Source organism: Eleutherodactylus coqui, chromosome 6 (genome assembly GCF_035609145.1).
Source record: "Eleutherodactylus coqui strain aEleCoq1 chromosome 6, aEleCoq1.hap1, whole genome shotgun sequence".
Lineage (NCBI taxonomy): Eukaryota > Metazoa > Chordata > Amphibia > Anura > Eleutherodactylidae > Eleutherodactylus > Eleutherodactylus coqui.
Genome location: NC_089842.1, coordinates 14,500,243 through 14,511,476, shown reverse-complemented (window position 1 = coordinate 14,511,476; position 11,234 = coordinate 14,500,243). Strand labels below are relative to the sequence as shown.

General features: G+C 46.4%; 1 protein-coding gene across 1 annotated transcript in view; it reads left to right on the top strand.

The window, feature by feature from the left end:
• The first annotated feature begins 392 nt into the window (after nucleotides 1-392).
• Nucleotides 393-11,234, top strand: part of MFAP2 (microfibril associated protein 2) — a 34,992-nt gene continuing 24,150 nt past the window's right edge. The window contains 4 exon segments of the mRNA XM_066609252.1: nucleotides 393-493; nucleotides 3,297-3,351; nucleotides 5,590-5,660; nucleotides 5,662-5,710. Coding sequence (XP_066465349.1) covers nucleotides 393-493; nucleotides 3,297-3,351; nucleotides 5,590-5,660; nucleotides 5,662-5,710 — 276 coding nt within the window.

Below are 11,234 nucleotides of genomic sequence, written 5' to 3'. Positions count from 1 at the left end.
CAGTGGGCGGTGGCTAACAGAATGGTATTTAACAAGGAGAATTGCAAAGTCCTACATCTGGAAAAATAAAAAATAAAAAACACATGCAGAATGGGAGGAATTGAGCTAAGCAGCAGAAATGTGAAAAAGACTTGGGTATACTAATAGATCATATACTGAATATGAGTCAACAATATGATGCAGCAGCCAAAATAGAATACATCCCAGAATTGTGTTTCAAGAGGAGCATAGAGTCTAGATCACATGAGGTAATTATCTCCCTCTACTCTTCCTTAGTCAGACCTCATCTGGAATACTGGGTCCAGTTCTGGGCACCCCACTTTAATAAAGACATAGACAAACTGGAACAAATGCAGAGAAGAGTTACCAGGCTGGTGAGCGGTCTGCAAATCATGTCCTATGAGGAAGTTAAAGGATCTGGGAATGTTGAGCTTGCAAAGAAGGCTAAGAGGAGACTTAATGGCTGTCTACAATTATCTGAAGGGCTGTCACAGTACAGAGGGATCAGCCCTATTCTCATCTGCACAAGGAAAGACTAGAAGCAATGGGATGAAACTGAAAGGGAGGAGACACAGATTAGATATTAGACAGTGAGGGGGATCAATGAGTGGAACAGGTTACTACGGGAGGTGGTGAGTTCTCCTTCAATGGAAGTGTTCAGAGGCTGGACAGACATCCGTCTGGGATGATTTAGTGATCCTGCACTGAGCAGGGGGTTGGACATGATGACCCTGGAGGTCCCTTTCAACTATCATTCTATGATTCTATTCAGATATTAATATATTTACTCTCATTCTATTTCATTGTCTGCTGTATCACCTTACGGGTGGACACCCACTGGCGTTTTTATTTCTTGCGCTGCGAGAGCAAGGTAAAACACTCGACTTGCAGCCCAAAAAACCCGCAATCTCACCAGTGTTTTCAATGGGGTCAGCGGCAGCAGCGCTAGCCCCAATGAAAACATATAGGAGTATACCGCGGACGTCTGCCACAGTTGTGACAGCTGTGGAAGGAGTTTCCTTCATCCCCACGGGGATGAAGGAATCCTCTGCCACAGCTGTGACAGAAGTCCGCGGTATACTATCCCATTGTTTTCAATGGGGTCGGCGCTGCCGCCGGCCCCATTGAAAGCAGTGGTTTTGTGGCAACCCCCGCCGCATAATTTTTGGGGAAGGGCTTGAGATATAAAAGCCCTTCCCTGAAAATCATCCCTTGCTGGTTAAAAAAAACTAAAAAAACTTTACTCACCTCTCCGCCGCTCAGATTCGTCCTCCAGCTGGCTCCCCTGCACTGCTGTCCTGCACTTTCAGCAGGTGGGATTTCAAAAGTCCCCGCCTCCTGAAAGGGCTGTGCTGATTGGCTGAGCGCTCAGCCAATTACAGGCAGCGCTTAGCTGTTCATTGATGAAGGAAACTCCTGCCACAGCTGTCCGCGATATTCTCCCTATGTTTTCAGTGGGGCTAGTACTGCTGCCGCTGGCCCCATTGAAAAGACTGAGCAATATCGCAGATTTCTTCTCTGCGATGCGCAGCTCTGCTGAAACATCACAAATGAGTATGAAACCATTGAAAATTATTGGTTTTATAATCATCGCTGTCGCATCGCAGGGAAAGAAATCGCAAGTGGGCGTCCACCCTAAGTGGATACAAAGGGTTGTGAAGGCCCCACTGATGGCGCTTATATTTTTATTCTACATCTTCTCAAATGTGAATCTTATTAAATGTTGTAATATTTTAATTCGGACGTCTTTTTAATTATAACCATTTTTAATTTTGTGGTTAAACCAATTTCTTTGTGATTTATATTAAGCAGCACCTTTTCCTGGTTGTAATTTCTGGATTTTGGCCGTTTCTCGCTCTCCTTTTGGTGTCTTGGTGCTGGAGATGACTCGGTCTCCTGTCTGGAATCCCGCAGCAGTCAGGCAGGTTCTGACATGTCCTGCAGTTACAGCAGTGTGGAGTCACCACAACAAGAGTCTTGCTTCAAAGAGCTTCACAGCCGTATCCTCAGGGATCAAAGAAAAATGTCCAAATACCCTGAGGGGGTAATTCCACTATTTACAACTTCCTGTTGCCCTTTATACTCACGGCGTCATCTGGGCAGCTGTGTTACATCTTTATTAGGCATTTGAGATCCATTACTATCTTGTCAATGAGAAGTTATCACAGCTCCGCCCCCTGCTGATGACATCACTGATATAATTACATGAGGTCCGCACATTTTATATTACAGTAACCTCTATTACTGCCGACAGCCCGCCTGTATGTCATGTCTGAGAGGTTGTAATAGCCCATTATTAAAGGAGTTTTCCAAACAAATTCCATTGAAGACCTATGCTAAGGATAGGTCATAAATAGTTGATAGGCTAGAGTTCGCAGTTGGAGACCCAAGCTGAGTGGGAGCCAGCTATCAAGCGCTGCAATGCATGGCCTGGAGAGAAGCTACTGCTCCAACCACTGTGTAGTGGCCAGCATTTGTAATTGCAGGCTGGGGTCTCAGTAAAATAATGACTGCTGCACCTGCATTTACAAGCGCCGGCCACTACACGTGTTGGAGCCAACAGCTTCTTGCTCCGACCCCTGTGTATTGTGGTGCTGACAGTGGGCGCACAATCAACTCTTGACCTATCCTCAGGATAGGTGATCAATAGTATTTGCATAGAAAACCCCCTTCAAACTGTATTATATTTATGATGAATGACCCCCTCGTTTCTAATAAACATTTTTTCTGAATAGTATTTTAGGCATGCGGGCAGAAGACCCCGAGAAGCAGGTGATATCCTCTGCTGTGGCTCCAGTTTTTCAGTTGAGCTTTCCAGCAACTGCCTGGCATTGGGCAGCATAGCTCACTAGTTTATGATCCTCCATCATACTAGTCACACGGGATCTCTGCGGTTTTCTGATACTGCTGTACTTTATGTTGACATCAGGTTTTGGGGGCCCACAGTATAATTACTCCCCAGAGCTCGCAGCATCTGGACATGTAACCTCAGTCCTGGTCAAAGTTTACAGAAGTGTTTCCTATCTTGTAAACAGCAATTAAATATGGATCCAAAATTCTCCATTATGGACACAATGTCCTGGCAGAATAAGGCGCAACGTCCCCCACAGAGCTGAAATGTTTATTATAACGTTATAAACTCCAGACCTGTAATGGTGCAACTGGTGACGTATGGAGGGTTAATGAGATGTCAAGATTGCAGGAGAGGCTTAATGATGATGAGATGTCAAGATAGAAGATTCACCTTCTACAGTCAGTAAGGAAATATTCCAATGGTCATCGAAGTAAATCAAAAGACCAAGCAAGATATCGCTGAACAGTTGGTGCAATGCTCTGCAGATCTCTAGAGAGGTCAGTGGTGTAATAATCGACAGATTACATCACGTATCTACCTGCCAGGAGGTAGAGGGGACAGAGCGATGTTCTGCACAGCTCTAGCGAGGACATTCTTGTCTCCCAATTGTCCCGGATTTTGGGGGTTTGTCTTACAGGCAACTGGGAATGAGTGAAATGGAAAAGCCTATGTTTGCCCATTTTGCTCCTTCTGCCTCTTGGTCCACACTGGTCCTCTGTCACTTTCAGGTGGCGTGATCATGTGCCATCTAACATGTAATTGCTGCAGCCAATCACTAGACGGAGACATACTAATACTAAGGTCAGGGATTGTCCACAGCAATCACGTGATCACACTACCTGGAATCGGAGCTGCAAGGGGGAAACAAGATAGAGGAGTATAGGCTTCTTTATTTTACTTCGGTAATGATGCCCCTTTTGTGTATTGGGGCCATATATGTTCATTATTAGGCCGGATTCACACAAACTTATTTCACAGTGTATTGTGCACAAAAAGTTGCATGTGCAATATGCAATGACTAGAACAAATTGATTTCAATAAACATATTTAGTTTGCACAAAAAAAAAATATGCAGCATGCACTATTTTTCCAGGTATTTTTGCAGTGAAAGGGCACTTATTGAACGAATGACACTAATTGCCCATTTCAATGAATGGGAGCATGGTTGCATGCGCAAATAGAACAGTAAAACGTGCCCATTGCGCGAATACACCATACAAATGCACACATAGATACGCTTACACCCATGTGACACTGGCCTTTCTGTGAGGGAACAAAAAAGGTGTGTGACTTGCTGAAGGGGGCATGGATTAAGGCTACCTACACACGGATGAGCGCGAGATTAGGCTAAGAAATGGGCAATGTGTTTCAAGAAACGTGAGGACATGCTGCGATGCGATGAGAGAAAATCGCTCATGTATATGAGTCAATTCAAAAGAATGCGGTTCGTATTCTCATGGGTTTTGTGCCTCTCGCAATGCACCAAACTCGTGCGAGATTCTTGGCCGTGTAAAACAGGCCTAACACAAAGAAATTTGTCACAGTGCGCTAAGCATGATACAAAAATTGGCCCAAGTAGTATAATAATCTGGAGAATATATCTCTATGCATCTGTCAGGTGTTGAGGGAGCAGAGCGATGCTCTGCAGGTCATTAGAGAGGTCAGTGATATGCACTATCTTACCAAAAGTAATTGGACACCTGAGCAAGAATCAAAAGTAGTATTTATTTCCATCTGTTAGTGGGGCTCCATTGGTCCTAATGGCATACCTTTTACTAACGTCTGATACACTTTAACAGGTATTTCCCTCCATTCATCCTGCAAATGTCTGGTGTCTTCTCTCAAAGAATATTCATCAGGCCATCTACAATGGTACAAGGAGCGTTGTCATCAGTTGAGCAATGGAAGGGACAAATCACGCTACTCCATCTGCAGATCAGATGGACGTTCCTGTGTGCGGAGGATCCTGGGGAACGTCTTATGCCGGAGTGTGTTGGGCCAACAGTTAAGTATGGCGGAGGTTCTGTTATGGTCTGGGGATGTTTTACATGGCATGGCCTCGGTCTGTTGGTTATACTGCCAAGAACCATGAACACGGAGGTGACCATGACATTCTAGACAATAATGTGCTGCCAACAATGTGGCAATACTCTGGGAATGGTCGGCCATACTTCCAGCAAGACAATGCGGCTTGTCACAAATCCAACGCTGTGTTACATTTGTTTGAGGATATAGATGCTTCACGATTCCACTGACTGAACAGAGTCCCGACTGGAACCCTACCGAACATCTATGGGATGAACTGAAACATTGGGTCAGGAAATATGAACAGCGTCTATCCTTGAGAGAACTCACTAGATGGGTTGCAGGATGAATGGAGGGAGATACCAACTGAAGTGTATCAGACATTAGTAGCAAGTATGCCACAGAGAGTATCCAATGTCATTAGGGCCAGTGGAGCCCCACTAAATATTACCATATGGAAATAAATACTACTACTAATTCTTGCTCAGATATTAAATTACCTTTAATAGGATAGTATAATATCTGCAGGTACAGAGCAACGTTCTGCAGATCTCTATAAAGAGGTCAGTGGTGTAATAATCTGCAGAATAATGTATATCACTATGTATCTGTCAGGGGAAAGAGGAATGGCTTGTTGGCAGCTGAAGGGTTAGCTCTGCAGCACAGAGGGAGTCAGGGGCTGATGCTCTAACTCTACTCTGTTTCTTTAGGACCCTGCGGAGCCGCTCAGGCTGGATGTAGGGATTTGTCCCCTTGTGAGAGCCTCAGATAGTGAGAAGACAGAACTGCAAGACAGAAGAGACAGCCGGGAGCCTGCAGCACTACATAGTGGTAAGAGACTGACCCCCTGTATCCCCCCACCAGACCCAGCACCCCCAGGCTGGCACAGGGGCCCCCAAACTCTGCAGCTCCAAATGCTGTAAAAGTTAGGGCGTCCGTGACTCCGCGCTGAGGGCTCATTCATTCCGCCTTGTGGTTTCTCACTTCATTGATTCTTGTTACAAAAATGTAGAAAGTTTTCATAAATGTTGCAGATGTTCTGTGCCACATAGTAACAATTCCAGCCTAGCCACACCCCCTTATCTGCATGAGCATTAATTATTCACACATGCTGATAATTCTTATATAGTGCAGATCAGGATGGTTAACCCCTTAGTACGACAAACAAGTGCATTGTGGGCAATTTCATTAAGTTTTAATAGCTGTTTTGGGGTGCAATGGATCCCCCATAATGTCTGGGGTAGGCCGGCAGCTGTGTGATTAGATGACTGTGTCCTGTTTTTAAGGAGTTAATCCCACCGTCAGATATCAGGGAGTCCAGGGTTGTTTTGGTTTATTTGTGATTGTCGGGGGCCTGGAGGCGGTCATAGACCCCCCAACATAACTCCACTGTGGTCCAGGGTGGGAGCTTTTTTGTGGGCCCATTATAGTGCACCCCAGAGAATGATGGGGGTCCCTGTATAATTGCTCCCCTCCAGCTTCTTAGTACCAGGCAGCTCATGTAATTAGTTTGTCTTCCTGGTCAGCAGCCAAATCGTAACTTTGTCTGGTTTTCGCCTTTTGTCCCCCTTGTTCACAGCTGGAAATGTATAAAAGGGATTTAGGGGGGTGGGAGCTGGGAGTGGCCCCTTGGGGGGCTGAGTGGGGAGGGCCGTCCTGGATTTTGGATGGGGTGGGTTAGAGGGGGGTTTTGCTGATGAATCCCAGATGTTTCCATCCTGTATGAACCACAAAATGAAGGGAACAAAGGCTTCCTCTGTCAGGAGGGGAGTCGGGGTTGGGGGGCGCTGTGTGATCACTTCTACAGCTGGACGTCACCTTGCACCAGGCAGTCACCAGGTCGCAGTTGCTCTTTATGGGCCTGAGGAGCAGCTGTCAGGACCTTTTGGTTATCCAATGTTGTCACAAGGAACTGCAGTCCTGACACCTCTGAGACCAAGACTCAAGAGCTAGCAATCTCTTGCAGTAAACCCTATAGACTCCCTGGACACCTGTGATTGGGGTCCTGAACATTAGTTGGTCCCCTACAGAAGCAAAGTCATAATTGGGGATCAATGGTGTATTGTGGGGTGCTGAAGTACTCCGCTGGTCAGTGATGTCACAGAAGGTTGAGACTCCTCACTGTCTAGTTGTCCCTGAGCTGTCTGAGACTCTATGGGCCACCATTGGGCCAGCAACAGCGCTCTTATGTAATGCCTATCCCACCGCGTGCGGCAGCAGCGATCCTGCATGACCTCCATCACCTTTTGTGTTCTGTGAGCTGCGGTGGATACTGACAGGGGATATAGTCTGAGGCGGTGCTGTCGGCTCCATAGAGTTCCCCACCATTGTGATACTTAAAGGGGTTATTCCGTTTTAAACTATTGATGGCCTATCCTAGTAGATTGATGGAGATCCGACTCCTAGGTACGATCAGCTGATCATGGGGCAGGTGCACTGAGCGGATTTCTGCAGGAAGCAGACAGCACCGTTCCCATTACAGTGTCCAGACCTGGTTTTACAGGCCATTCACTTCAATGGGAAATTTTGCCTGTAATACCAAGCCTGGCCACTGCAATGGGAACGATGCTGTCTGCTTCATGCACACCAACTCCATGCACAAGCATACAAACTTGGCAATCTGCTAGGGTGCTGGGCAGCGAACGGCGGCCAATCTGCTGAGGATAGGCCATCAATGGTTTAAAGCTGGACAATCCTTTTAATGATTTCCTGGAGGATCTGGGGTGCTTGGGTCCAACACAAAGGAACTCTCAGCCAAGAAGCATCACCATGACAGTTCTTTCATACTCCTTAGAAACAGGAAGGGTCCAGTATGTGAGGCAACAGAAGCCGGGCCTGACTTATCTTGGCCTCCTGATTGGCACCTTGGGGTCACTTTGTCAGGATTGGTGCATCTTTGATCATACAGATATCAACATGTAAATGGGGATCATGTCCCTTTAAAGAGGACCTGTCGCCTCTCCTGACAAGTCTGTTTTAGTAAATATTGTACTTGTTACCATGAAATGAAAATTGTGGAGCTTGTTTCCTCATAATTCTGCATTCTGCTGCTCCTCTGTTGTTATTCCTGGAAATCCATGAATAAATTAACTGGGTGTTGCCATTTCTCTTGTCAGTTGTGTGTGTCTCTGATAATGTCCAATCAGCGCTGACAAAGTAGTTTATGTAAGGATACTCCTTCCTTGCTGGTAACACCCAGTTGTCAATTAATTCATACATTTCCAGGAGGAATAGTAGAGGGATGGCACAATACAAAATCAAAGAAAAGACACTCCAGAATTGTTATATTATGGGGGATACAAGTATGTACTAGAACGGACGTGTCCGGGGTGGTGACCGGTGCTCTTTAACAGCAGTAACTATTGGTGACCGGTGCTCTTTAACAGCAGTAACTATTGGTGACCGGTGCTCTTTAACAGCAGTAACTATTGGTGACCGGTGCTCTTTAACAGCAGTAACTATTGGTGACCGGTGCTCTTTAACAGCAGTAACTATTGGTGACCGGTGCTCTTTAACAGCAGTAACTATTGGTGAGCGGTCTGCTTGCACAGTCTTCGGGGCCACCATCTGTTCCTCCATCGTGATGTTGTAATCCCGGGCGCTGGTGCCGTCTCCTCTTTGTTGGCAGCTCTTGGCACGTAGACCCTGCAGTCAAGAAAATAAACCTGAGACCCCCTGAGTCTGGCAGCAAAAAGTGGAAAATGTGATGTATGGGAGTGTCTACCTGCAAGCGATCTTGTGTCATGTGACCGGTGTTTAAACGTTTACAACAAGACTGCCACCAGGATATAAAATGTGATCCAATATCTGATCGTCCGTGAACACTGGCGGTTATCATGTGACCGCGACATTCAAATCCGTCTTTCGCTGTATGATTGGAGTGATAGTAAAAACTTGCTGTGTCCATGCTGCAATCTGATTGGTTGCTGTGAGTGACGATACAGTTGACTTGTGCCTCGAACCTCAGTGAGGTTGTGCCCCTATGGTTGGTCTATGGCTCTGGATATATTTCGGTTGTTTTTACGATTAGACCTCCGAAGTACTAGCATTTTTTATTTCTTTTTAGTCTTTTGTCCGTGTGTCAGACATGAAAAAAGCGGACAACACAAGAACAGCATACGGATCGGTAATATCCAGTGAGGCGGCTCACACCACTGCGCTTCTTTCATGCAGACTTTTTATGAGTGTTTTTCATGTAGTTTCTGTCCTTTTCTTGTCCGTCTCACCGATGAGAATTTAGAATGCATGTCGATGTGTCGGGCGCCACTTGTGTCGTATCCTTAGGCCTCCTGCACACGAATGGGTCGGATTCCGCATATGTGAGCCGGCAGCGGAATCCGACCCTGTGCCCGGTTGGCGTCTACATGGGCATGTCTTTTCTCTTCTTGTTCTGTACTGTGAATAGTCGCGGCGAGCCGTTGTCCGTAATGCGCAGTACAGATTTTTTTTTTAAATGTTTGTTTTTCCCGCATCGTCGCTGGGCAATGATGCAGGTACCCGCCACCTCTCCACAACGGAAGCTGTCCATGCGGACACCGCACAAAAATAGAGCATGCTGCAATTTTTCGTCCACTAGTGGAAATCGCAAATTGCAGGAAGAATCGATCTCCCATAGCATGCTATAGACGGCATTTGGTGCGGGTGCTGACCGCGGATTCCGCAATGTGAATCCGTTCGTGTGCAGGCGGTCTTAGTCTCAGACTCTGGATGCCTTGGCTGTGTCTTTGCGGTTGATCTACGCCTCTGGTTGCCTCCATACGATTGGCCTGTGTCTCTGAGGTCGGTCTATCGCTCTGGATGCCTCATGCTTCGGCTGTGGCTCCTGATGTGATGGGCTTGGGGGTCTTGTCTGAACTCGCTGTGTTGCGGGGGCTGCGGGCAGGATCTGGCTTTTCTCCAGGCTCCTCTGAACTTCCCGGATAATATTGTAAACTGCTTACATTCCCGACACATGATCATGTTATGTCTGCGCCGGCGGTGACGCGGACCGTAGATTGTAAGCTCCTCTGGGGGCAGAAAATTCCTTCCTTTGTTACATTTCACTTCCATTGCCACCGCAGAGACTGGGAGTATAACCCCCAACAGGATGTGCGCCTAACGATCCGGGTATATAGTCCGCCACACGCTGCATGTGTATACAGGAGATGTGCGGCGCAGGTAAATAGTTGCAAGAGAAAGTAAGTGAACCCCTGCATTTCTGTATCGGTTACTAATATGATGTAGTCTGATTGTACGGGGGGGGGGGGGGGGGGTGTCAAAAATTATCCGCATTGTAGAATTATTTTAATCCACTTTCAGAAAAGACAAATACATTGTTTTTCGACATAATCTCCCCACTTTATCTGTCCACACGCTTTCATGTTCTCTCATTCTAAAAATGATTTAAGGCCCTTTTACACGGAACAAATTATCGTTCAATCTGAACGCAGCCAACGACCGACCAATGAGTCCTTCACTTTTCATTTGTCATGTATTTTATGCAGGACTGGATTGTTCACTTATCGTTCTATTTAAACGGCGCTCGTTCGTCTCTCAGTCACTTAAGGCCCATTTACACTCAAAGATAAGTTTGAGTGACAGTTTTACATATCATCTTTACATAACTCTAAGTAGCTAATTAGCTGCTTAAGGCTGGAGTCACATGGGATGGAAATCTCACAGAAATCTCGCACAATGACCACACCAAAAACCGCAAGACTTCAGCAGGATAAGCGCCGCTTCAAATCCCACGGGTTAGGAGCGGTTTCGCCGCCTGCTTTTATGCTGCGGCCACCTTTCCCCATAGAGAGGAGAGAGGCTGATGCGGAAATGTAAAAAAGAATTGCCATACTGTGTGTTTTTATTTTCCGCCCCGCATGTCCGTTTCCACGTGGCTTGGTTACAACGGATTGGCCGCAGCGTGTGGACAAGATTTTTGAAAAATTGCATCCACTTTGCTGGCTAATCCCGGGATTAGGTGCGCAGGCGGAATTGCTGTGCGGACAATCTGCACAGAAATTCCACCGCAATTCCGCCTCGAGTGAACCCAGCCTAAGAGTTGATGCAGGTGGAGCGGTATATCGCTACGATAGCTCAGAGAACAAAGCAGCTGTTTTGTATATGCAAACAGCTGCATTGTTCTCGGAGCTTTCAGATGGTGTCCCACTGAGAACTGCCAGCATGATACTAGCTGAAAGAATACTATCAGCGCCACCCGCCAAGAAAATCAGCGTGCAGTGATGTTAACAGTCATCGGTGCTTTCTAGCTTGCTAGAAATCACAGATGATGGAACAGTGCACGAAGCCACGCGTTTAGACGCAACGATTATTACTCAAAAGATGGCTCCTGAGCGATAATCGTTGTCTAAATGGGCCA